Raw genomic sequence first — 26,172 nt, 5'->3', positions numbered from 1 at the left:
TAAATATAAATATAAAATCACACTCTGAGCTGTGACATCCTATGTCCCCTGTGGTGAGGGATCCACCCTTGCTGGATCCAGGCTTTGCTCCAAGACATCCCTTAAGCTGCATAAATGATGAACCATTGTATAAATATCCATTGCTAAGCAAGGAAAAGAAGCAACTCCAAAAAAAAGCCCCAGGAATGAAGGTGAAGGATTGACATTCTGGGCCAAGAATGCCAGCAAATGTGGTAATAAAAAGGGAAAGGCAATAAAAATGTTACATTCCAAAATCACATCCCCATCCTTGTTATTACAGGGAGATATTCCCGGGTGTTCTGCTTTAGATGGGAATCTTATTTCAATATTAAAGGAATACAAACCAAGCACTAGAGGCAAATACAAGAATCAGCCATAAAATCAGAGTTTGCTTCATTTGGGCTTCACCCAGGAGGAATTTGCTTTGTCTGCATTTGGAAGCGGGAACAAAAAAATATGGGAAGAGCTTCCTTTGTATCTGTCCTGGCACTGGGAGAACTGGGAACATCATATTCATGGAATGTCCTGAGGTGGGGGGACGGGACCCACAAGGATTATGGATCCAGCTCCTGGCCCTGCCCAGACCCCCCAACAATCCCACCCTGGGCATCCCTGGCAGCACTGTCCAAAGGCTCCTGGAGCTCTGGCAGCCTTGGGAATGTGCCCATTCCCTGGGGAGCCTGGGCAGTGCCAGCACCCTCTGGAATAGTGGAACCTTTCCCTGCTGTCAGTCCTATCCGTCCTGGACACAGCTCCAGCATCTCCCTCAGTACAGCCCTTGGTCACCAGACAGAAACTCCTTAGGAGAGCAGAGATTCACAATCCAAGCCCTCTCTTCCAGTTTCTCCCATTTTTGGACTCTTCAGATCCTTCCCAGCATGAATTCCTGGTTCAAGTAATTTAAAACCAAAGGAATTTGGCTCATGGCTAAAAATCCAGACCCCAAACCAGTCAGCTCTGCCAGCTGGGCCAGGGTCTCTTTGCTCGCAACCTCTGAGCTCTTCTTCCATCAGCTGATGCCTCCAACAGGGAGGATGTTTCAAATTCCTGCTTTGGAATTCCAGCTGGGAAACTGGGAATTGTGCCATGTTTTCTGCTTTAAGGAGGTTTTATTTTGGGAGAAGATGACTAAACCAGGGATCCAGGTACAACCAGAACCTGTGGGGTCATCATCAACACCCAACTGGCACCTATTTCCCTCTCCCTTCCTCTCTCCTGGGTTTCATCATTTTTCCTGAACAATTGCAGCAAGGAGCTGCTCTTTGCTCCCACTTCCCATCAAATCTCGAGACAGGGAACAAGGGAACCACGGATAATCCTTCAAAACTTGAAGCAAAAGATAAAAGCACCGACGTCAAGCCAAGCTGGTGGGGCCACTTCCATAATCCTGCAGATGAAAGGGAGCCCTTTGCCATCCTTCAGGAAAAAAGTGGGATGGGATAAAAAGGCTGGGACAGATCCCTTTCATCCCAGCACTCCAAACAGAAAGCACATGGAAATGAGAGTTTGGGTACAGCAGTTTCCCTTTATTTACACCACCAAGTTTCACTTTCAGCTCCAATCCCAAAAAAGCAAACAGAAATCCCTGCTTTTCTGCAGGCACGGACACGGCAAGCTGGATTTAATACAAAAAATATTAAGAAATTCAGGAAGGTTGTTGAGGTTTTCAGGAAATAGGACTCAGTGGAACAGATAAAGGGCCAAACCCTTCTTATGAAGGGAATATTCCCAATATTCACAAATGAACCTTTACATTGATATTTCTCTGCTAAAGGAGAAAAGAATGGCAAGTTACAGCCAGGGAATCATGGAATCCTGGAATGGTTCAGGTTGGAGGGACCTTAAAGCCCACCCTCTGCCACCCCTGCCATGGGCAGGGGCACCTCCCACTGTCCCAGGCTGCTCCAAGCCCCAGTGTCCAACCTGACCTTGGGCACTGCCAGGGATTCAGGGGCAGCCCCAGGAACACAGGAGAGGTTCATGTATGAAATCTCATAAATTCCAAGAATTCCAAATGCAAAGAAACCATCCTTGCCAGAAGGAGTCAGGACTAAAGAGGGTCTATTATCACTCTCAAAGCCTCTTCCCAAGCCGAGGTGTGTCCAACATGACTTCCAGGATTGAGGAGGGGAGCACTGGGCCATGGAGCTTTGGCCAGCAAAGCTTCTCCCAACCACAACCTCCAACCCAGCAGAGCCTCAGCCAGCCAACATTCCTGGTCAAAACCTCCCTTGGACTCCATTAGGAATAATAAAAATCATAAGTGAACAATAGCAAGCTCTGGGAAATACTCCCAAAACTTGCCTGGAGCACGCTTTCCAAACATCACATTTGCACACCACAAGAACACCTCCATGTCCTGAGGGCTCCGCATCCCCCCTGCCCTTTGGAAGTTGGGGTTTCCGAGCGCCAATCCCACATTTCGGAGTCAGGCTTGGCTTGGCAGAGGACAAAGAGAGCAGCAGAGCCCCTGGGAGCTCCTCCCCTGGCAGAACAAGGCCCTACTGATCCGAGGGAATCCGCCCCGCTCCCATTCATGCCGCAGCTGCAGCCTTGGGAAAGGGGCTCCCATTCAGAGGCTTCCGTGTGGGAGCGGTGCTGCTGCATCCCGGGATTTCAGAGCTGCCTGGGGAGCCAACGGCGCCAGTGACAAAGTGCTCTTGGAATTACAGCAGGTCACAACGCCCGGCCCTGCTGCTCCAGGCACTACCAGGAATTTAAATGGGAATTACATCCATTTTTGTGGCCTCATGTTAAAGGCAAGCCAGGCACCGGTGGCAGATGGATGGAGATTGATTAGGAAATTAATAATTAATGGCTCCAACATAGTCCAGTCCTCACAAGGAGCTAAACCAGCAGGAAACACACCCTGGGCTTGATTAATGACTGGGGCAAGGCTTTCTCAGACTGAGCGCAAACCAAGCACTCCTTAAGTTATCGTTAACACGCTTAATTAGACCAGGCTGCCAAGCACTTGGACCACAGAAGCTGCGGCTGCTCCATGCTTGGAATGTTCCAGTTTCAATGGGGTTTGGAGCAACCTCACCCACTGGAAGATGTCCCTGCCCTGCAGGGAGTGGAATGGGATAATCCTAAACCAGCAGGAAACACACCCTGGGCTTGATTAATGACTGGGGCAAGATTTTCTCAGACTGAGCACAAACCAAGCACTCCTTAAGTCATCCTTAACACTCTTAATTAGACCAGGCTAATTAAGGCCAAGCACTTTGGACCAGAGAAGCTGTGATTGCTCCATGCTTGGAATGTTCCAGGTTGGATGAGGTTTGGAGCAACCTGTGAGAGTGGAAGGTGTCCCTGCCCTGCAGAGAGTGGAATGGGATCATCCTGAAGGTCACATCCCACCCAAAGCATTTTGGGATTTATTCAAGGATCAGATGAAGATGTTGAGGCAATTTGAAGGGGTGGAATTTCTGCTGCTGTCTGGGATGGGGAGCTAAGGCCGGGATCGCACGGGGAGGAAAATCCATCTGTCATTCTTGAGCAGCCCTGAAAAAATCCACTGCCAAAGTGTCATAATTACAGTGAGACAAATAGAGGTATTTAGGCTGGATGTATGGAATTGAGGAAATGTCACAATTGGCTTTAGGGATTACTGGAAATGCAGAAGAAACCCAATAATTTAATAGCAATATCAAAGTACAGGCAGCAAGTCATGTCCTTGACAAGGCTCTCAGCTGTGATGAATGGAAATGAAAGGACATTATTTCCTCCAGTTTGGGGCATTATTTGAAAGGCAGAACTGAAGTAATAGAACATAATTGAATTATATTTTTATATCCATTGCTGTGTGTGCATCCATTTCATTTACAGCCAGCATTTCTTGCAGGAGCACAAAGCCAATATTCCTAACGAGACATGCGGTGCTCAGGGAGGAAGGGTTTGAGCTCCCTGCCAGGCTGGAAGCAGCATTCCTGTAACTATTTACTCCAGAAAGTTCAAAAAAGAGTGGGCTGGAATTCCCAAATTTTGAGTTAGAATCAAATAGGAGGGAGCTTAAAACTCATCTTGCTCCACCCCTGCCATGGCAGGGCCACCTCCCACTGTCCCAGGCTGCTCCAGCCCCAGTGTCCAACCTGGCCTTGGGCACTGCCAGGGATCCCGGGGCAGCCACAGCTAGCTTCTCTAAGAATTCCATCTCTGCTCTTCTTTATCCTCCCAGCCTGAAATTCCATAAACCCAACTGAAATCTCCCTTTCTTCAGCTCCATTCCCCATATTGATTTTTTTTTACTGTTATTTTACAGGGCAAAAATAAACTTTTTGTTGCCCACCCTGCGATAGGGCAGGTCCTTTCTTTTCATCATCAGGCCTTCAAAAAGCTCAAATTACCCCTAAAAAATATAAATGCAGGGAAAAATAAAAGAAAAAAAGTCTTAGAACAAGCGATGAAAATATCTATTATATTTTTCTGTGTTTATCCTCTGCTGCTACAGAGAGATCCCAGTGGAAGTTGCACACCATGTGAAAAGAGCAGAAAATTCTCCAGCTATACAGCTCTAGAGTTCTAGAACATTTTTAGTTCTAAAAATTTGTGTTTAGGCAAATAAAACATATTTATCTTACACCTCATCTTTCTTTTTTACTTACTTTCTCTTTTCTCCTGTTTTCTTTTCACTGCCTTTAAATTTCCAGCGCTTCCAGGTCAAGAAGAAATAAAGAGAAGCTTCTCAAATCCCAGATCATTCAGATTTGTGTCCTTTTTTTGACTTGATGCATGGAATAACTGAAGTAAAATATTCCCAGAACAGCTTTAAGCATCGCAATTGCTTTAGGATCATCATGGAATGGTTCCTCATGGAATGGTTTGGGTCGGAAAAGGCCTCAGAGATTATTTAATTCTAACCTCTCATGTCACAGGCAGGATTTAGAGTTTTCTCTGGCACACAGGAGAAATTTCCAGCTGGTAAAATACCTGGATCTGCTCTGGGACAAAGGGGTGTCCCCCCACACCCAGGGCAGGTGTCCCTTGAAGGACAGAGCCACCCTTGTCTGTGTCCCTGAACCTCCCACTGGGATCCCTGAGCAGTCACTGCTCCTGTCAGGGATTAAAAAGAAAAAAAATCCTATTTTTCAGTCTGCCCTGAGCCTGTCCCTGAAATAAAGAGGCTTAAAGTTGAGGCAAGAGCAAGATCATTTTGTCTGGGCACCCTGTCAAAAATGGAAAATTCTGAGGTTCAGAGAGCAGAGTGGGGAGTTACAGGACAGAAATAAAGAATGGAATTGTCCGAGAATTGTACATCGGAATATCCTGAGTGGGAAAGATCCACAAGGATCACAGAGACCAACCCCTGCCCCTGCCCAGAGACACCCCAACAATCCCACCTTGGGCATCCCTGGCTGCTCCTGGAGCTCTGGCAGCCTCGGGGCCATGCCCATTCCCTGGGGAGCCTGGGCAGTGCCAGCACCCTCTGGGGAAAAATCTTCCTTTAATATAAACAAATATAACTATAAATCACATTTATGAAGGTTTTTCAGCTGCGCTTGGTGCTTCTATATTCCCATATATCCACACAAGCCAATCCAGGTATCTCGATGTCATTCCTCAATGGAATTTCCCTTTTCCCCATCCTCCAACTTTTCCAGAATCCCTCTGCTTTTCCAGCCGAGGGGCTGCAGCTCTGATGACTCCCATCTTTATTCTCCTTTTTTCCTGGGTGCTTTTCCTCTCCTTTTCCCAGCACTTTGGTGCCTCGGTGGGCTCGTGCTGCCGTTCACGCACAGAAGTGGCATTGAGGATTCCAGTGGGAGGGAGGGAGGCGGATCTTGGCTTTTCAAGGCACTTCCTCGCTGCTTCTGCTCGGGAGAGGCTACAAAAGCTCCCAGCTCCCACACTGGAGGGATTCATTCCGTGAGGATTTGATCCAGAGGCGCTGAGGGAAGCAGAATCCTCCCTTTGGCACCTTAAACCCATGGTGGGATTGCCCCTTCCCTGCTGAATTTAGATCCACAGGCAGGATTAAACCCATGCAGGATTAAATCCATCCCAGCCATGCCAAAGTCAGGCCTGCAAGCCGAGGTCGTGGATCTCAGAGCCCCTAGAGCACAATTCCCGCTTTCCAAAAATAGAAAGGATGAGTTGTTCCTGAATTCCCCGAATGCGGCTCTGCCTGAGCAGCTCCAGACACCTCAGCCCAGCCCTGCTGCAACAGCAACATCCTAATTAGTGGATTAGGGGTGGCTGGCTAATGAAGAGCTGCCAAGGAGGGACCCTGAGGCTTCTGGAGGACACAGGAACAACCATCAGCAATGTGCTCAGGAAAAGGGAGCTGGGATCCAGGGATGTAATAAGAGGGAATTTTTTGGGAATGCAAGGAAGCAGCTCTGGTTGGATCCAGTGTTTGTGGGGCTGGGAATGTGGAGGGCTCTGCATTCCCACAGGGCTGAGCTTCTCAAAGGAGATCAGCAGGACTGGGGACACTGGGATGATGTGACCCCCAGGGAATAAAGGAAGTGTTCTTTATACACTCAAGGAATTGTTAGGGTTGGAAAACCTCAACTCCAACCATTCCCAGCCCTGCAAGGCCACCATGTCCCCACGTGCCACATCCACAGGGATTTAAATCCCTCCAGGGATGGGCACTCCAAACCTCCCTGGGAGCTGTGCCAGGGCTGGGGAACTTTTTCCATGAAGGAATTTTCACAATATCCAACCTTAGTCCTCCTGGATGACACTTGAGGTCATTTCCTCTGATCCCATGGAAAATGGGAGCCTGACCCCCCCGGCTGTCCCCTCCTGGCAGGAGCTGTGCAGAGCCACAAGGGCCCCCTGAGCCTCCTTTGCTCCAGGCTGAGCCCCTTTCCAGCTCCCTCAGGAATTCCTGAAACAAGACACACTCCAACAGGGAAAATCCTGCTGCAAAGGGAGAGAGGACAATTCCTCATTCCGTGCCAGGACCAGATTCCCTGTCAGCCCTGCAGGGAGCCAAAACCAGCCAGGACAACAGGACTGGTGTGGCAAGAACAGGCCTGAAGGATCCCTTGGGATCCTTTCCAGCTTTATTTCCTACTATTCCTTTTTGCTAAAGAATTATCCTGGAAAAGCTGTGGCTGCCCCTGGACCCCTGGAAGTGCCCAAGGCCAGGTTGGACATTGGGGTTCGGAACACCCTGGGACAGTGGGAGGGGTCCCTGCCCATGGAACTGGATGGGATTTAAGGTTCCTTCCATCCCAAACCATTCTGGGATTCCATAAAATCACCCACCTGCAGTGCTCAGCTCAGAGCAACCTCAGGATTTCCAGCCCCGTTCATGCAGATCCCAGTCACCTCCCCCCAAGAATGCCAGGAAATGTGAAAAGAAATATTTTTTCCACCTTCCATAATTCCCTTTGCAGTGCTTTGTCTGACTGACGGGAAACAAAGCAAGTTTATCATGACAGGCTTCAGCCTAATCGAGGGATTAAAAGTGAATTAAGCCTTTTTTAATTTGTCTCCCACCACATGCCCCAGACAGAGCAGCAGCTTCAGCTGTGATTTCAATGAGCTGTGGCAGGCAGCTGAAAAATCACGGATTGAAAGACTCATCTTGCTCGGGAAAAGTTCCTGGGCTGGTTTATTTTCTCCTGGAAGCTGCCAAAACTCAGCCTTAATTTATGGATTAATGATCACCTGCACTAAACTGGCTGCTAATAGACAAAGTAATATCATTTCCAAATGAATCAGTGCCACCCAAGCTGCTTTGTGGAGCGAGATAAAAGCCTGATTTGCTTTTCCTCAATCATATTACAGGAACTATTCTGAGGAGCCCAGAATTCCCGTGGTTTTCTGGGTAAATATTCTGCTTTTTTCTCTGGCATTTTGAAACAATGAACGCTCTTGAAAAGCTCCATTCAGGTTATTCTTAGCTCGGAGTGTTCCATGTGCCATTCAGCAGGAGCTGGGGCTGAAATTCCCTTTTTTAGTGCCTCCCATGAAAACTGGTGACACCATCAGCTGTCAGTAATTCCTCTTTGACACTCAGCTGAGCTGGGCTTGGAAAAACAGATCCAGGGATTTCTACACGAGGAGGAATTTGTTGCTGCTCACAGAAACCTGAGCAAAGTACGCTCCAGGTGAAGGCAGAGAGATGGGGAGAGAATCCCGAAATCATGGACTAGTTTGGGATGGACGGGGCCTTAAATCCCATCCTATTCCAGCCCTGCCTGGAGCTGCTTCCCTTCAAATTTCTTATCTATTGAGATAAGAAATTAGCATATTAATTGCTGCTTTTAGTCACAAAATCAATCTCAACCAGCAGCTCTACCTTCTGCTTTAAATTACCGTTTTTAATTGTCTCCTTGGGCTTTGGCCTATGCAGGGTGACACCTCTGGAGTGACCTCAGCTGCTCCATTTCCAGCACCCACTTTAGGCTTTGGGGCTGGTTCTGTGTTTTAAACTGGTCTGTGCTGGAACAAAGAAGTATTTTTGCCTGAAAAGTGAGGTCACAGCGTTGGAGGAGGGGGCTGAAGATCCAGTGTCTCATGGAACAGCTGGAGGGAGGGCATTGTCCCCCTCTGTCCTGTCCTTGGGAGACTCCACCTGGGAAATCACAGCTCTGGAATTCTCAGCACAAGAAAGATGTGGATTTGCTGGAATGATCCAGAGGAATCCATGGAGCTGCTCCAAGGGATGAAGCCCCTCTGGAGCCAGGCTGGGAGAGCTGGGAATGTTCCCTGGAGAGGAGAAGGCTCCAGGGAGAGCTCAGAGCCCCTGGCAGGGCCTGAAGGGGCTCCAGGAGAGCTGCAGAGGGACTGGGGACAAGGATGGAGGGACAGGAGCCAGGGAATGGCTCCCAGTGCCAGAGGGCAGGGATGGGTGGGAGATTGGGAACTGGGAATTGCTGGCTGGGCTGGAATTGCCAGAGCAGCTGTGGCTGCCCCTGGATCCCTGGCAGTGCCCAAGGCCAGGTTGGACACTGGGACACCCTGGGACAGTGGGAGGGGTCCCTGCCATGGCACTGGGTGGGATTTAAGATCCAGTCCAAACCATTCCATTATTCCATTGAATGCAGAACAGCCAAATTCCCCCATTCTGATCCCACAGAGTGCAGCTGGATTAAACACACTCAGAACCACAACACTGACAATAAATCTGGGACATCTTTGCACCCCTCAGATATTCCTGGCTCTCCATCCCATCCCTCCAGCTTCCAATTAAACCGATGGACAGGACAGGACTGAAACAGCTTCAGCTTCAGGCTCTGATTTTCATTACTTTGGATTTATCATGGATTCCTCTGGATTTACAATTTCTCTAATTTCTCCAGAGTTACACCAGGTGAAGTTCAACTGAAGAACTTCTGTGAGGTGAAGCTTTATTAAATGAGCAAAGTTTTAGTTTAGATTCCCCCCCACCTCAGTCCCTGTCCTTAATGAGCTCCTGCATTAATCACTTTTCACATCTAATCCTGCCCTTGGTGCTTGTGATCTAATTCCTCGTGGAAAAGAGGGAATCCTTGTTATTTTCCAGGCTTGTTTGCATAGGAAATTACTCCAAAAAAGACAATTTTCTCCCCAAATAACCATGGCATGTGTAATGTGGGAATAATTCCTTCTTTTGGCAAAATTGCCCCAGGATCACCCATCCTGGGCTCAGGAAATGAGAGTTTGACGTTCCCCAAGTGCTGGAATATCAATTTTGTTGAAGATGAGGCTCAACAGGAACTGAGACTGTGCTGGCTTCAACAGCAAAGTTATTCCAAGGAAAAATGGGAGCAGGATCAATTCCCACACTCTCTTGCCATGGATGAAGTTGGATGAAGGTCAGGAGTTGCTCCCAACTCCCAACCCCACCTCCCATGGAAAGGCCTCTCCTGCCAGGAAACCAGAGCTGCTCATGAGGGACAAACCTCACTTCAGGTATTTTTTTTTCCCCTGGAAAAATTTATGGGAGTGTAAATTAAGGCCTTCCAAGTAATTTTCCTGGATATCTTCAGAGAAAACCGTAATTCCTGGTGGAGCTGCTTTCAAGGGTTGTGGACAGCAGTGGGAAACCACAGGTCTGCTGTCCAATCAGCAATTCCAAAAAAGCAGGAGGCAACTCCTTGGAATAAAGCCCAGAGGACAGGAATGATGGGAAATATGGAAGAGCAAATAAAATTCCCTGTTGATCCCAGCCACGCTCAGCATTTTAATTTTGTGTTCATTTTCTCCCTGATTTCAGGGCTTCAGACACAAATTATTAAGGTCTAAATCACTCTAATCTAACCTGAAGTCTCCAAATGTTCCAACACTTCCTGTGGAATTGTTTTCCAAAGCACATTCCCCTGAAATTCCTGATTAGTCAGAAATCCAAGCTCAGTTTGGCTCTTTGGTGGGAGGTTCATAAACCGTTTCAGACACATCCTGTGTTTATCCTGGTCACAGAGCCTTTAGGAGAGGTAAAATCTGGGATTTCCATCCTCCCCCAGCATTCCCGAGTGCATTTCTTGGGATTGACCCCTGGTGTTACAGCCACAATGAGAGGGAGAGACACAACTGACTGATCCATAAGGGATGAGCCCAAAAACCAGAATAAATTCACAACAAATTCCACAAAATAGACACAACTTTTCCAGAGATTCTACCTAAAGGCTTAGAGACCTTCCCACAAAAGGATTTCAACACAACTGCCCAAAAACCAGAATAAATTCACAACAAATTCCACAAAATAGACACAACTTTTCCAGGGATTCTACCTAAAGACATTCCCACAAAAGAATTTCAACACAACCCCTCAGATATTTCCATTTGGAACAATTAAATCTGAAAGGAAACATTTTGGTTGGAATCAAGGAAGGGATTGATGTTTAGGTCGATGTAAGAAAAGGTCAAATCAATCCCTGAAATCAATGCCAGAGTAGAGAAAGGTTGGGGTTTTCCCTTGAGATATTTTGTGGAATAAAAATTCTAAAGTTTCCACAGCAGAGGGAAGACGAGGAACTATTGGAGGGATTCCAAAGGTCATGGAGCTGCTCCATGGAGCCCCTCTGCTCTGGGGCCAGGCTGGGAGAGCTGGGAATGTTCCCCTGCAGAGGAGAAGGCTCCAGGGAGAGCTCAGAGCCCCTGGCAGGGCCTGAAGGGGCTCCAGGAGAGCTGCAGAGGGACTGGGAACAAGGCATGGAGGGACAGGACAGAAGGAATGGCTTTGGGGTTGAAAAGGGGAGATTTGGGTGGGATATTGGAAAACAATTCCTGGCTGGAATGACCAGGAGAAGGGAAAATGGCTTTAAGCTGGAAGAGGGTAGATTTAGATGGGATTTCAGGAACGAATTCCTGGCTGGAAGGGAGATGCAGGGCAGGGATGGAATTTCCAGAGAACCCTGGATCCCTAGAAGTGTCCGAGGCCAGGTTGAACATTTGGGCTTGGATCACCCTGGGATAATGTAAGCTGTCCCTGCCCACGACAGGGGCGAGAATGCGATGGACTTCAAGATTCTTTCCACCCCAACCATTTCAGGATTCCCTGAAAGAGCCCGAAATTCCGGAGCAGAGTGCAGCCAGGGCAGAGGGTGCTGCTGGAGCTCACCAGTTTTGTTGGAGAGGCGGAAGGACACCATTTTATCCGGGATGCTGCAGACATTCCGCACCGAGGCGATGCAGCTGTAGTTGGCGTAGTCCTGAGGTCGCAGATTCTTCAGCTTCAGGATCTTGGTTTCTCCCTGGAAAAGGAGGAGAGAAGGTCAGGAAGGAACAGATGCAGAGGAAAAATGGATATGGATCTGGGATTTCCATCCTCCTCCAGCATTCCCAAGTGGGTTTCTTGGGACTGACCCCTGATGTTACATCCACAAGACATAACCCAAATGATCCAGAGGGGATGACCCTAAAAGAAAGGAGTCAACTCACAAGAAATTCCACAAAATGGAAACAACTTTTCCAGGGATTCTACCTAAAGGCTTCGATGTCCTCCCCCAAAGGATTTCTAAAGGATACAGGGAATATCAACACCGGAAATTCAGAGGGAAATTGGTCTGATGGAGTCTTCATGTCACAAATTTTTCAGGATAATTTATTTTAAGGTAAAATTTCCATGGAGAAAAAAATCCCAAGGTACAAAATTCCTCCTGTTTTCCTTTAAAAATGAGGAGCTGATGTATTCTATTTTTAGCCAGGGAGCAGGGATAGAGCAGGGAGATGAATGGGACATGGATTGTTGAATTCCTTCAAACATGGACAGCAGAAAGCTGGGAAATGGGAAATGTGGGATTCCCCTGCAAAAGTTCCAAAAGAAAAACATGGAAAATGTTCATTATCCAGTGTCCCAATAAATCCAAACAAGTTTAATATTGGCACAGCCTTAGGAACACATGGAATTATTTTAAACAATATCAGTGGATCAACTGCCCAGGAATGTCTAGGAAAAATATGGAGGTTTGAGAAAACAAGTGTACAAAACTCAGAAAAAAATAAATCCATATTAAAAAATACAGCTGAGCAGGGAAGAAAAGGAACAGTCCTTGAAGTCTTGGAGGGACTTGGGAATATTGGGATTTAAGTGGTTTCTATGTATAACCAAACCCATGGAAATGATGGGATTAACATGAAGCCCATTGTAAGGCCAAGCCTTGGAAAATCTGCTCCTAAAGATCAAATTCCTTCTTTAGGAGGTTTCTCTGGAATTGGGAAGGGCCTGGAAAGGCACAGCCTTAGGAAGACATAGACATTGCCCAGGAATGTCTAGGAAAAATAAGGAAATTTGAGAAAATGAATGTACAGAACTGGGAAAAAAACAAATCCATCAAAAAGATACAGCTGAGCAGGGAAGAAAAGAAACAGTCCTTGAAATTTTAGAGAGATTTTGGGAATATTGGAGTTTAAATTGTTAAATTTCCCATGGAAATTATGGGATTAAAATTAAGCCTTGGAAAGGCTGCTCCTAAGGATCAAATTCCTGCTTTAGGAGGTTTTTCTGGACTAGGGAAGGGCCTGATCCAGGCTGCCAAAGGCACTGAGTTCTGCAAACTCAGGGCAGCTTCATCCCAGCATTCCCTCCTTAGCTCCAGGTTGAACTTGGGCTGAACTCCCGATGGAATTCTGGATCCTGTCCCCAGCTTGCAGAGATTTATAAAAAAATGTATATATTTTCCTCACTGGTTGGGATAATTAGTCTAATTATGTCTAATTGCATAATTGTCGTAAATACAGCAAATTTAATCTCGTGCTCAGGCTGAGCAATTCCAATGAGCGACAAGGAGGATAAGAACTCTCAGGGAAAAAAACCACCATCGAGATTTGGGATTTGGGAAGTTCACTTTTCCAACATTTTGTGGATGAGGATGGGCAGGTTTGTTCAGTTTCTCTTCCCATGAGTGCTTGAATAAGTTGCTGATGTTTGCTGGTTGACTGGAAAAATTTGATCATATTTAAGGAAGTTGCAATTTGCCCAGTCTTCCAAGTGTCTCCTGTGATTTAATTGCTGACAGGATTTTGGGATCATCCCAGAGTATGGCCCTGGCAGTGCCCAAGGCCAGGCTGGACACTGGGGCTGGAGCAGCCTGGGACAGTGGGAGGTGTCCCTAGGTTGGAATGGGACGGGCTTTATGGTCCCTTTCCACACAAAGCATTCCAGGATTTTATGATTACCAGAATAATAAAACCATCAGAAATAAAAATCAACCTCTTTTTTTTGGTGAAAAACCTGAGAAATTTTGTTTCTTTTTCCATTCCATTTCACTTCCAGATTAAAATCCACCTTTAGAGCCCTCAAGAAAAAAATTCCCTCTCAAAATTCCCAAGTCTTGATCCTCTGAAGCCAAATCCCCTCTGTCCCTCTTGCCATCCACTCTCCCTATTTGCATCCCTACCATGAAATGAACTAATTAAGCAGAAGATGTTGATGACTCTTGAACCTTTAATTACATCTTTTCCTCTCATAAACACAGAGCAGATCTTGCCTGCACGGATCCAGGCCACGCTAATTCCAGCTGCCCTCCAATAACTGGAGAAAGGTTATGGATAAGACTGGAATATCACCAGGACCATCTGATTTATTCATTAATTAAACCCACACCAAGATTTTAAGAAGGGTGATCTTAATAACCTCAAAAAAAGAATCTAATTTCATGTGACACATTTTAGTAGATGAATCCTTAGATTTTAGGGAAGGCAATTCTCAGCATTTCCATAATGAAATATAAAATAAAAAAAAAATCCACTTTCACTTTTTAATTAAAACATTTCAAAACTCCAGTTTACACTCGAGTCCAAGCAAAGCCCCAGATTTGCTAAACTGGGCCCGTTCATGTTAAATTAAAAATAATCTCATTACATTTAGGACACCAATAACTTGGCTCTGTGATTTAATTCCCATCTCTGCAAGGTTCCGGGCTCCACATTTCTCCGGAAAACACAGAGCTGTTGGAGCAATATAAAGCTGTCAAGTACAATAAAAAGCCACAAATGAAGGTGCTCTCAAATCATTAACTGAAAATTATTTATGAAAGTCGCAGTTGCTTTCTGCTCTGAACACCAAATTACCAGACAGTTTTCACCTCTGTCTTTCTTTGTTATTCCTTTGGATTTTTCCAAACCAATTTTTCTCCTTTTTTTTCCTCTTTCTTTTTATTTTTTTTTTCGAACACCATCCCACACTTTTGGCCACAGACAATGGGATTTGCCACCTTTTTTCATCCTGCCTCGGTGCAAATGTGTACACGATAAATTAATCTCAGCTTATCCGACAGAGCCAGGATTCCTTCGGGGCTGGGAATGGGAGCAGGAACACTTTGGAAAAGGTTTTATTTCCTTTTTTGACACCTCATTTTTAAGTGAGGGAATTGTGAAATGAAACCTTACATTTAAAGATAAAAGAGGCAGAAAAAAAGGAGTATAAAAACCAACATGGGGAGCTCCCATAGAGTCAGGAATCATGGAATTTTTAAGGTTGGAAAAAACTTCCAAGATCATTAACTCCAACCATCAACCACCACCATGTTCTCCATGAATCCATGACCTCAAGTACCACATCCATACAGTTTTTTAGCGCTTCCAGGGATGGAGACTCCACCCCTCTTCTGGGCAGCCTATATTTTTTCCATAAAGAAATTTTTCCTAAAATTTAATCTGCATGAAAAGATTTTTAAGGCTGTAATTTAGGCTGAGTGCAGAATTGCTGAGTTGGATCAGGAATGATGAGAAAATGGGGATCAGAAGTTTGGGCTTCTGCAGCATCCAATAAAAATCACCTTAAAAGACCTCCTGTAGATATCACTCCCCCATCATTCAATAAATCATATTTTTACAAAAATCGAAATGTATTTTATGCCAGCAAATCTATTAACAACACCCAGGGTGGGTGGGGCATCATCATCTGGAGGCCATCCCCAATCACTACCTCACAAACCCAGCAGGCAGATCCCACTACAAAGCCTCAAGATGGAAAAAAAATTCCCAGTTTTTAGGCCTACCTGGGTAAAGAAGGGCTCGTAGATCTCCACTCCCTTGTCGGAGCCCTGCAGCAGCACCTCCTGGCCGCGGCGCCAGCTGTAGCGCACGGGCGGGTTGGAGTTGGCCACACACCTGAGGAACACGGTCTTCTCATAATAAAACTGCTCCTTGGCTTCCCCAATGCTCTGGTGGACCGTGACTATGGGATCATCCAAATCTGGGGAAAAACAGGCAGGGAAAACCAAGTTTAAGACAGGCTTTATACGACTCAACAACAGTGCGGCGCCGGGAATTTCCCACAACGCCTCACAACTAGTCAAGGGTAAAACAGAGACAAAACTGCTCGAAAAGCCCCAGATTTTAGAAATTTTGCTGCAAAAGTCAGGTTTAGGATTTATTTCATTCTCCCCAACTGGTTCAAATTTCTTTCAAAAGAAATCTCTTTCAAAATTCACATTTTTAGGCAGAACAACGCAGCCAATCTCATGCAAATGTCAATCATATTTCTATTATAGTGTGATGATTACTGCGGTTTCGTCTGGTTCGCAGCTTTACTCCTTGTTTCTTCTAACTCTTTTCCACAAAATTATAAAGCTTTGGCAATAAATAGACAGCCTGATTTGCATCCAAATGGCAGGATCCAGGAGTCCATGGATCATGTGCACGCAGCTGTTTGCTTTTAAAGCTGCAATTTAAGGCAGCAATTTAATGCAGATTCCCTGCTTTTAGTTACAGGCATTTAACTTCCAGCAGGTAAATTCATCCCGGGCTTTGGAACACATTTCTCTTGATTAAAATACAGATATCGGATAATTACTCCCACTGCAGCAGCTCCAAGAAAATGAGATGCCCACAATGAGGAACTGGCTTCCACAAGGAATAAAAACACAATAGCCCTTGGAATATGAAGATACCAAAGAAATTAATTTGGGCTTTATCCCACCAGGAAAAAAAAAAAGGATTCCTAGTCTGGGTTTTTTTCTGAGCTTTGTCTGGAGGGACAATTTTATGAGGAAGGAAAGAAATGGAACAAGGTAAAAATAAGGAAAACAAGGAATGTTTTTCCTAAGGCCTCGTTAAAAACACACAACTTCCAAATGTGACCACTCTCACAGCCAGGAATTCCTTCCCAACATCCCATCAATCCTGGCTCTCTGGCAGTGGGAAGTTTTTCCCCCTTCTCCTGTCCTTCCATCCCTGGAAAGCAATAGTTTCTGTAGGAAGAACCTTGAAGTCCATCCCATCCCACCCCTGCCATGGCAGGGACACCTCCCACTGTCCCAGGCTGCTCCAGCCCCAGTGTCCAACCTGGCCTTGGGCACTGCCAGGGATCCAGGGGCAGCCACAGCTGCTCTGGCAATTCCAGCCCAGCCAGCAATTCCCAATTCCCAATCTCCCACCCATCCCTGCCCTCTGGCAGTGGGAGCCATTCCCTGGCTCCTGTCCCTCCATGCCTTGTCCCCAGTCCCTCTGCAGCTCTCCTGGAGCCCCTTTAGGTACCCTCAGCTCTCCCTGGAGCCTTCTCTTCTCCAGGGGAACATTCCCAGCTCTCCCAGCCTGGCTCCAGCCCTCAGAGCATCTGTGTGATCTCCTCTCCAACAAATCCATGTTTTTCTTGTGCTGGAATCCTGGACTCAGCATTCCATCCAGGTGCACCCTCCAAGCACACAGGAACACAACATTCCATGTGCAACTCAGCCTTGGCTGCAACCATTCCAGAAAGTTCTCAGCACTGTTTGTTCCTTAAAATTCCTTAAAACCCTTTGGATAGGGGTTAATTATTCCTTTATCCCCAAATTCAACCCTATTTTTGCAAAGTCTAGTGTGAATAATTATCAAAATATTGGTTCATCAGGTCGATTTGAGGCCAAATTTCAGTGAAATGGAGAATGAGGTTCTCAAATCTTCATGTGACCAAAAGGATCCAGTAAAAGGCACCCTCAAATCCCTCTGCAAATATGGAGAATCTTGGAATTGTTGAGGTTGGAGAAGCCCCATGAGATCACCAAATCCAACCATCAACCACCACCACATTCACCACTAATCCATGGCTTCCAGAGCCACATCCACAACTGGCTGAACTTTTCCAGCAGTGCTGACTCCACCCCTTCCCTGAGCAGCCTCTTTCAAAGAGGCTTGACAATCCATGGAATTCTTAAGGAAGAACTTCGTAAATAAGTAGATTAGAACACATGAAAATTCCATGTTGAAATGCAATATCAAGAAAAAAAGGCCAAGCCTAAAGACTAAAAATTAATCTAAAGACTAAAAATTAATCTTAAGACTAAAAATTCATCTTGAGCTGCTCCATTTTTATTTGCATAAGAAGACTGAAGCTGGAGAGTCTCTTGTTTAATTAGAAATGATGGCTCTTCCAAAATTCCCAACAATTCCAGCAATAATACTTCATAATGGGGCAAAGGTTTTAAATAAATGTTACCTTCGTTCCCCCACTCCAAAACATTTAATTTAAGATCACAGAAGAAAATTATGGATCTGCTGCTCCAAATTAGGATGGCATTTCCTAATGAGTTTTCAGTTTTGTTCAAAAGGTTATTTGAAATCACGGCAGCGCTTGAAAAGAGTTGAGAGTGCTCAGAACTTCTGGCTTCTCCTCATGAGGTTGAAAGTAAAAAGGTGAAAATTAACTCGCTGCAGTTTTTAGGGTCAAACTCCTGAGTATTGATGGAGAACATAATGTTTCCCACATTGATCCCCAGGTCATCCCTATTAAAGCACATTCCTGGATGGCAAACAAGGAGCCATGAGATCCATCACCAAGTCCAGGGATGCTCTTCCAATCTCTGATGCTTGGATGAAGGTGAATCCTTGGATAAAAGACCTGAGAGATCCAAATCTGGGCTCAGCTTCATTTTCATGAAGTTACTCAAGACAAGGCAGAGGAAATTCCTTAAAACCTGGAACCAGGACTGAAACCATGTCCATCCTTTACTGCAAGAGAGCTCTTTCTGGGGAAAAATTCTTTCTCATCCAACTCATCCCTGCAAGACAAATTCCTGAGTGCCCTATCCAGCTCCAGACATGGATAAACTGGAACAATGCAGGGAACACCACCAAGGTGACTGGAGGCCATCCAGAGCAGAGGGAGCTGGGTTTGGCCAATGTGCAGATGGTTGGATGAAGGGAAAATCCAATTTCTGTCTTTGAATTCCAACCAGGGACTCCTGGAGAAGACGAAGACAAAGGAGAAGCTGGGATGAAGATCAGATGGAATTTCTGTCTTCAGCTTACTACCAGGAAATTCTAGAGAAGGTGAAAAGCTCTTCCTGGGGGTGCAGAGGAAAGGACCATGAGGTCTAGGCTGCACCAAGAGAAATTTCTTATGGATATAAGGAAAACAAATTCCCTGTGCAATCGGCCAAGTGTCCAGAGGGGCCATGGGATACTTGGAGACATCCAAAGCTCGGCTGGACAGAGTCCTGAGGAATCTGACCTTGAAGGTGGCCCTGATTTGAGCAGGGGGTTGCACAAGAGGTCATTTTAGATAAGTGATTCCAAATCACTCCATGATTCCAGGAGCTGTGATGTCATCAACTGCTTGTCCAATCTGCTCTCTTGGAACAGGTCCATGCTGGATCGTGGAAACAGGGAATAGTTTGGGAAGGAAGGGACCCTAAATCCCATCGCATTCGAGACCCTTCCATGGTCAGGGACACCTCCCACTATCCCAGGTGGCTCCAAGCCCTGTCCAACCTGGCCTTGGGCAATTCCAGGGATGCAGGGGTACCCCCAGGTTTTCTGGGAATTCCATCCCAGCCCCTCCCCACCCTCCCAGCCAGGAATTCCAATGTCCCATCCATCCCTGCCCTCTGGCAGTGAAGCCATTCCCTGTGTCCTGTCCCTCCATGCCTTGTCCCCAGTCCCTCTCCAGCTAATCCCTTCCAAGTAAACACTGAACTATGGCAAGGGATGGATTTTGATAGGAATATCAGGAAAGCTCCAAGAAATCCAAGTTGGGAATGGAACTGCAGCAAAGCCTCTGCCAAAGCATTTCATAATGGTCAATTAATGGAAAATTCCCACTGCAGAACCTGATGGATTTTTTTTTTTCCAACGGCAGTGCTGGAAAGATCCCGACAGCTGCAGCAAAGCCAAAGCAGAAGCACTACCAGAAGAGTGAGGAATGTTCCCAATTTTTGGGAGATTTCCCTGAACATTCCCAGTGTTGGGAATGTGTGACTGGGTGGTTACATAAGGCTGGGCTTTGCTCAAGCCATGTGAGGGCTGGAAAAGAGAAAAAGCAAGGAAAATCTGGTGTTTGGACAAAGAATTCTGCAGGGATATTGCAGGGAAACTCCAAACATCCCTGCCTTTATCCAGGTAGTTTAAAGCCACCTGATCCCGATGTTTATGGAAAGTGTCCCTGTCCATGGCAGGGCTGGAATGGGATGGGATTTAAGGTCCCTTCCATCCCAAACCATTCCAGACACAATAATTTCAAATACCACACAAAAATAAACCTATAAAGATTTAACACTGGGAAGCTCAACAAGATGAATCTCTTCACTGTTTAACAAGAGAAGGAAAAAAATATCTCAAAATTTTCAATTTGGGTTGATGAAATTATGAGAAGTCACCAGATTACTCAATCTTTAAATCAAACTGAAGTAATGGGTGCTGCTACGCGGTAAAGTCTCTTAATCAACCTGAAGTTTGTGCCACCATCAGGTTCAATTTCTCAGTCTTTAAACTCTGAATTGAACCAAGCACTCCCCAAAACCCAGATGGGCCAGGCATGGTAAACACTGGATTGGCAGAATTCCCCTCACACATCCCTGAGCTCTTGAACAAATGGAAAACTCAACCTAAGCTGATCAAAATGGGTCAAATTCAAATTCCCTGGGAATAGCATCATCATGGTGGAGTGGAGGTGCACAGAAGTGTGGCAGACGCTGTCAAAATCCTCCTTGTGCAGAATTCCAACGGCATGGAGCTGTCTGCGAGAGGGAAACAGGGATCACGATCCCCAGAGCCCTGACCTGAGCTCCGGGAGAGCCACAAAGACGAACAGCTTGGCAGGATCCAGGCTGGATTTGCTGGATCATCTCCTCCCAGCTGCTGGGCCTGCAGTTTGCTGATTTCATTTGTTAATTAGCTGCCTTTGTCTTCAGATGTTTGGAGCAGGCGGGATAAGAATAAAACACATCTGGGAAAGGGATGGGAACAGCTTCATCCCGGCGGGCAGAGCGGAGACAGCGGTGACGCATCGCTGAGCTGGAGTTATTCAGCTCCTGAGTTAGCCCTAAATGTGAAAGTCCTGTTTTTTCCATGTTATTTTTCCTCTGGGACACTGGGAAGCTCAACAAGATGAATCTCTTCACTGTTTAACAAGAGAAGGAAAAAAATATCTCAAAATTTTCAATTTGGGTTGATGAAATTATGAGAAGTCACCAGATTACTCAATCTTTAAATCAAACTGAAGTCATGGGTGCTGCTACGCGGTAAAGTCTCTTAATCAACCTGAAGTTTGTGCCACCATCAGGTTCAATTTCTCAGTCTTTAAACTCTGAATTGAACCAAGCACTCCCCAAAACCCAGATGGGCCAGGCATGGTAAACACTGGATTGGCAGAATTCCCCTCACACATCCCTGAGCTCTTGAACAAATGGAAAACTCAACCTAAGCTGATCAAAATGGGTCTAATCCAAATTCCCTGGGAATAGCATCATCGTGATGGAGTGGAGGTGCACAGAAGTGTGGCAGACGCTGTCAAAATCCTCCTTGTGCAGAATTCCAACGGCATGGAGCTGTCTGCGAGAGGGAAACAGGGATCACGATCCCCAGAGCCCTGACCTGAGCTCCGGGAGAGCCACAAAGACGAACAGCTTGGCAGGATCCAGGCTGGATTTGCTGGATCATCTCCTCCCAGCTGCTGGGCCTGCAGTTTGCTGATTTCATTTGTTAATTAGCTGCCTTTGTCTTCAGATGTTTGGAGCAGGCGGGATAAGAATAAAACACATCTGGGAAAGGGATGGGAACAGCTTCATCCCGGCGGGCAGAGCGGAGACAGCGGTGACGCATCGCTGAGCTGGAGTTATTCAGCTCCTGAGTTAGCCCTAAATGTGAAAGTCCTGTTTTTTCCATGTTATTTTTCCTCTGGGAGTTATTCAGCTCCTAAACTATCCTTGAATGTGAAAGTCCCGTGTTTTCCAAGCTATTTTCCCTCCTTGACACAGCACAAGCTTTCAACCATGGAATCATAGAGGCTGGAAAATAATTTAGGATCATCGAGTCCAAGCTGTGGCCAATGCCCACCTTGTTCCCAGCCCAGGCTCTGAGTGCCAGGGCCACCACTGCCCCATATCCCCAAGTGCCACAATCACATGGATTTAATCCCTCCAGGCATGGCGACTCCACCTTGTACCTGTGCCAGGGCTGGGGAACAATTTTACAGAAGAAATTTTCCCAAATATCGAATCTAAACATCACAGAATCCCTGAGGCTGGAAAAGAGCTCCAGGATCACAGAGTCTCAGCTGTGCCCAATGTGTGGCTTTGAAATGCTTTGTGTGGGATATAAACCTCAGAAATCCAATTAATTTCTCTATTTCTTGCATCCTACAGAAAGGAAAACAAGCCCTCCCTCTCTGCACCCCTTCACGTGTCCAGTGAGGACACACAACAGCTCTAACCAAGCTGGAAGGACGGGAATCAAGTTATTCCCAGCTCCATGTGAGCTATTTTCCCCTCTCCAAGCCTTTCAAAGAGATTTATTCTGCATCTGCAGTGCTGCATGTGCAGAACAGCCCCAGCACTGACAACAAGCAGCATTTCCAGCTGCTGGAAGGAAGCAAATGTTCCCTCCTTGTTCCCACGATGGAGAGCGTGACCCTGGGAGCCCCTGAGGAGCTTCCATCGATTTCCAATGGAATTTCAGGAGGATCAGAGCCCTGCCAGGAGGCTGTTAACACACTCCAACACAAAAGGACAAAGCAAATGACTTCAGTATCAACAATCCCCACACAGCTCCAGCCTGTGATGCTTTCCTGAGGGTTCAGGCTACAACAGAGTTCCAAAAGGAAACACATAATGAGCTCTCGGTGACGGGATTTTATGAAGAAAACATTTTCTCCCCTCTCTTAATGAGGTTGTAAATACACCTGGTTGGAACTATGAGCATGTCCTGGTGACACCAGGGGGATGGCACAGTGGGTGCAGCACTCCAGGAGGGTATTCCTGCTCCAAGGACACCAAACAGAACCAATTCCCATCGTTTCTGAGGCTGGATTAGCACCAGAATCCCCAGGGAACAGGCTGTTTTTTAGCACTAACAGAACAAACAACAACATCCATGACAATGCTCAAATTCCATAGGCATGGGAGGAGCCCTGAGGAGAAGGATCGGGAGTGTTGGGGGATCAGAGGCTGGACATGACCCAGAATTGTGCCCTGGGCTGATCCCTCAGTGTGGGATTCTGCCCCTCTGCCCCACTCAGTTGGGACCCCACCTGCAGAGCTGCTCCAGCTCCAGATCCAACAGCAGGAGGATGTGGAGCTGCTGGAGTGATCCAGAGGAATCTGTGGAACTATTCCAAGCACTGGAGCCCTTCTGGAGCCAGGCTGGGAGAGCTGGGAATGTTCCCTGGAGAGGAGAAGGCTCCAGGGAGAGCTCAGAGCCCCTGGCAGGGCCTGAAGGGGCTCCAGGAGAGCTGCAGAGGGACTGGGGACAAGGCATGGAGGGACAGGAGCCAGGGAATGGCTCCCACTGCCAGAGGGCAGGGATGGGTGGGAGATTGGGAACTGGGAATTGCTGGCTGGGCTGGAATTGCCAGAGCAGCTGTGGCTGCCCCTGGATCCCTGGCAGTGCCCAAGGCCAGGCTGGACACTGGGACCCCCTGGGACAGTGGGAGGTGTCCCTTCCAGGCAGGGGTGGCTTGGAATAAGATGGTTTTTAACGTCCCTTCCAACCCAAACCATTCCATGATTCCATGATTCTTTGGGCATATGCACAGATGGAAAAGAATCAGTGGATTTTCCCATCAATGGATTTTCCCAATCGATTTTCCCAATCACCAGGAGTCAGAAACTCACACAGAACGAGGCACGTCCATGAATTCCCAGCAGAGCACCAGGCATGGCCTGAAACACTGAAAAAGTCCTGGAATATTGGGAATTTCTGGGATCACTCTGCAGGAAGGATTTCATTTTCTCCCACACTCAGAATCAGTGACTGGAGTGCAGGATCCTAACTTGATCTTGTGTTTTTAAGCAACATTAAATAATTAAAAGACAACAAAAATTAACTAATTAAGGGGAACAGAAAAATAATTAATTAAAGGGCAAAGAAAAGTCTAACAGGAAACTCTTCCACACTGGAAAATTAACTCAGCATCTGAGTTTGCTGGACAAGATGTAACAAGCACGAAACACTGAATTTCTCCAAAAACAAGATTTAATAATTATAATTTTGAATAAAATCATAAAATAAAAAAGAAATTTAAAACAGGATTTAAAAAATAAAAAAGAAGTTTAAATTTATTTAAAATTAAATTAATTTATTTTAAAATAAATTGAAAATAAAAATAAAATTTAATAATAAATAAATTATACTGATAATATATAGATTCTTATTGGCTGTAAGCACTGCATGAGGGAAATCAGTACAGAAGAGCTCTTTTGGCTCCAGGGAATATAAACATAAGGAATAAAAATAGCTGGAAATGGAAGGAAACCCAATTCAGTTTGAGGAAGAACCAGGCTGATTCTTTTTTTTTTGAAAATGAAGCAGCTGAACAGAAAAACTTTGGCAGAGAGAGGATTCCTCAAAGCTCCATGGTCAGATGGTTTTTAGGGAAAAAAAAAAGTAACTAAATTGATTTTTAATGGAACAGCAAAAGAAAAAAATCAACCCTAAAAAGCAGACAGAGCTGTGAGAGAAAAGAGGCCAAACTAAACCTGTGGTGTGGTCAATTCCAAGATGAAATTCTGTGGAAAAATGCAATCAGAGTTGATTAAAAAATTCCAGATGATTATCAATAAATCAAGACATGGAGTCATTGAAAGCATTTTTAATCCCACTTCCATCAGGCTGTTCCAGAGTTCACTTTGGAACCCCACCGTGCTGGAAAATCCAGATGGACCAGGAGCACCCACCTAAACAATGTGGAATAAACAGGATTTAATCCCACTCTGACACTGCAGGGACTGAGGTTTTTTAACAGTAATTTTGGGTTATTAATTCCCTGCATCATTTTTCCATAAACAAAGCAGGAAAAATGGATTTCCCAAGCTAGGAAAAACAGGGGTTGATGCCAAAGGCCACCTGACGTGCTCGACGTGGAATAATTGTTACAAATTGGGAGTATTAACATCTTAAGTCAGTAATTATTGGTTTCATAATCCCAAACCTAATTAATGCTTGTTCCTCCACTTCTTAAATGACAGAAACTTAATTTTGTGGAATTAATGAACAACAAACTGGGTTAGGAAAGTCTGGTTTTAGAGCACATCCATCTCTACTTAGAGAAATTTTTCCAGAGGCTCCTTAAAAGGTTTAAACAAATCCCTGTTAAAAGGGAAATTCAGAATTAATTGAGTGTAAATAATGAGGAGGGGCTCCTGGTGAGACCCCACTGCTCTCTCTGTGCCTTATTCTGGAGTTTAAATGGTCTAAAAGGAGAATAAATATATTTGAATAGAGGAAAAAAGAAATAGTTTATTATTTCTTCATTAATAATAAACAAGGGAGTGCAGAGCGGGTGGTGGAGATGATCCAAGGGTTCGAGCACTTATCCTATGAGGAAAGCTTGGGAGAATTGGGATTGTTTACATGGAAAAGGCTCCAGGGAGAGCTCAGAGCCCCTGGCAGGGCCTGAAGGGGCTCCAGGAGAGCTGCAGAGGGACTGGGGACAAGGCATGGAGGGACAGGAGCCAGGGAATGGCTCCCACTGCCAGAGGGCAGGGATGGATGGGAGATTGGGAACTGGGAATTGCTGGCTGGGCTGGAATTGCCAGAGCAGCTGTGGCTGCCCCTGGATCCCTGGCAGTGCCCAAGGCCAGGTTGGACACTGGGGCTGGAGCACCTGGGACAGTGGGAGGTGTCCCTGCCATGGCAGGGTCTCGAATGGGATGGGATTTAAGGTCTCTTCCAACCCAAATAATTTTGGGATTCTGGGAGTGAACCCAAAGCAAATTTCAGAGTCCAGAGCCCAAAGGAGGCTCCAGGATGATCCAAGGGATGGAGCAGCTCTGCTGGGAGAGCTGGGAATGTTCACGTGGAGAAGAGAAGGCTCCAGGGAGAGCTCAGAGCCCCTTCCAGGGCATAAAGCAATCCCAAACCTTAGTATTCCTCACCATAATCCAAATATTTCCTATTTTTTCCTGCAACCCAATCCTTCACATTTTCACTGAAATTTGAATATTTCTTATTTTTCACCACAATCCCAACCCTTCATATTTTCCCCTGCAATCCAAATCATTCACACTTTTCCCTGCATTCTAAATCCTTCACATTTTTCCTTGCAATCTACATCCTTCAGACTTTTCACTGCAATTCACATCCTTTACATTTTCACTTCAACCCCAACCCTTCACATTTTTCACCACCATCCAAATCTTTCACATTTTTCCCTACAATCCCAATCCTTTACATTCTTCACAACAATCCAAATCCTTCCCATTTTTTCCCTGCTATCCAAATCCCTCACATTTTCTCCTGCAATCCCAATCCTTTGTGTTTCTCATTGCAATCCCAATCTTTCCTATTTTTTACTGCAATCCAAATCCTTCATATTTTTCACTGAAATAAAAACATTTCTTATTTTTTCAC

The 26,172-nt window shown here is 45.8% G+C and overlaps 1 protein-coding gene across 2 annotated transcripts in view; it reads right to left on the bottom strand.

The window, feature by feature from the left end:
- MDGA2 (MAM domain containing glycosylphosphatidylinositol anchor 2) overlaps window positions 1-26,172 on the bottom strand; it is a 185,897-nt gene that overhangs the window by 84,771 nt on the left and 74,954 nt on the right. For both annotated transcript variants that reach the window (XM_039698117.1, XM_039698118.1), the window contains 2 exons: window positions 15,405-15,601; window positions 11,525-11,657 (listed from right to left, as the gene is read on the bottom strand). In XM_039698117.1, coding sequence (XP_039554051.1) covers window positions 11,525-11,657; window positions 15,405-15,601 — 330 coding nt within the window. The remainder of the gene's footprint in view (window positions 1-11,524; window positions 11,658-15,404; window positions 15,602-26,172) is intronic.

The sequence above is a fragment of the Passer montanus genome, unplaced genomic scaffold, assembly GCF_014805655.1.
Source record: "Passer montanus isolate IOZ18808 unplaced genomic scaffold, ASM1480565v1 scaffold120, whole genome shotgun sequence".
Lineage (NCBI taxonomy): Eukaryota > Metazoa > Chordata > Aves > Passeriformes > Passeridae > Passer > Passer montanus.
Note: the sequence above shows the minus strand (reverse complement) of the source record. Positions and strands in the feature narration are given on the sequence as shown.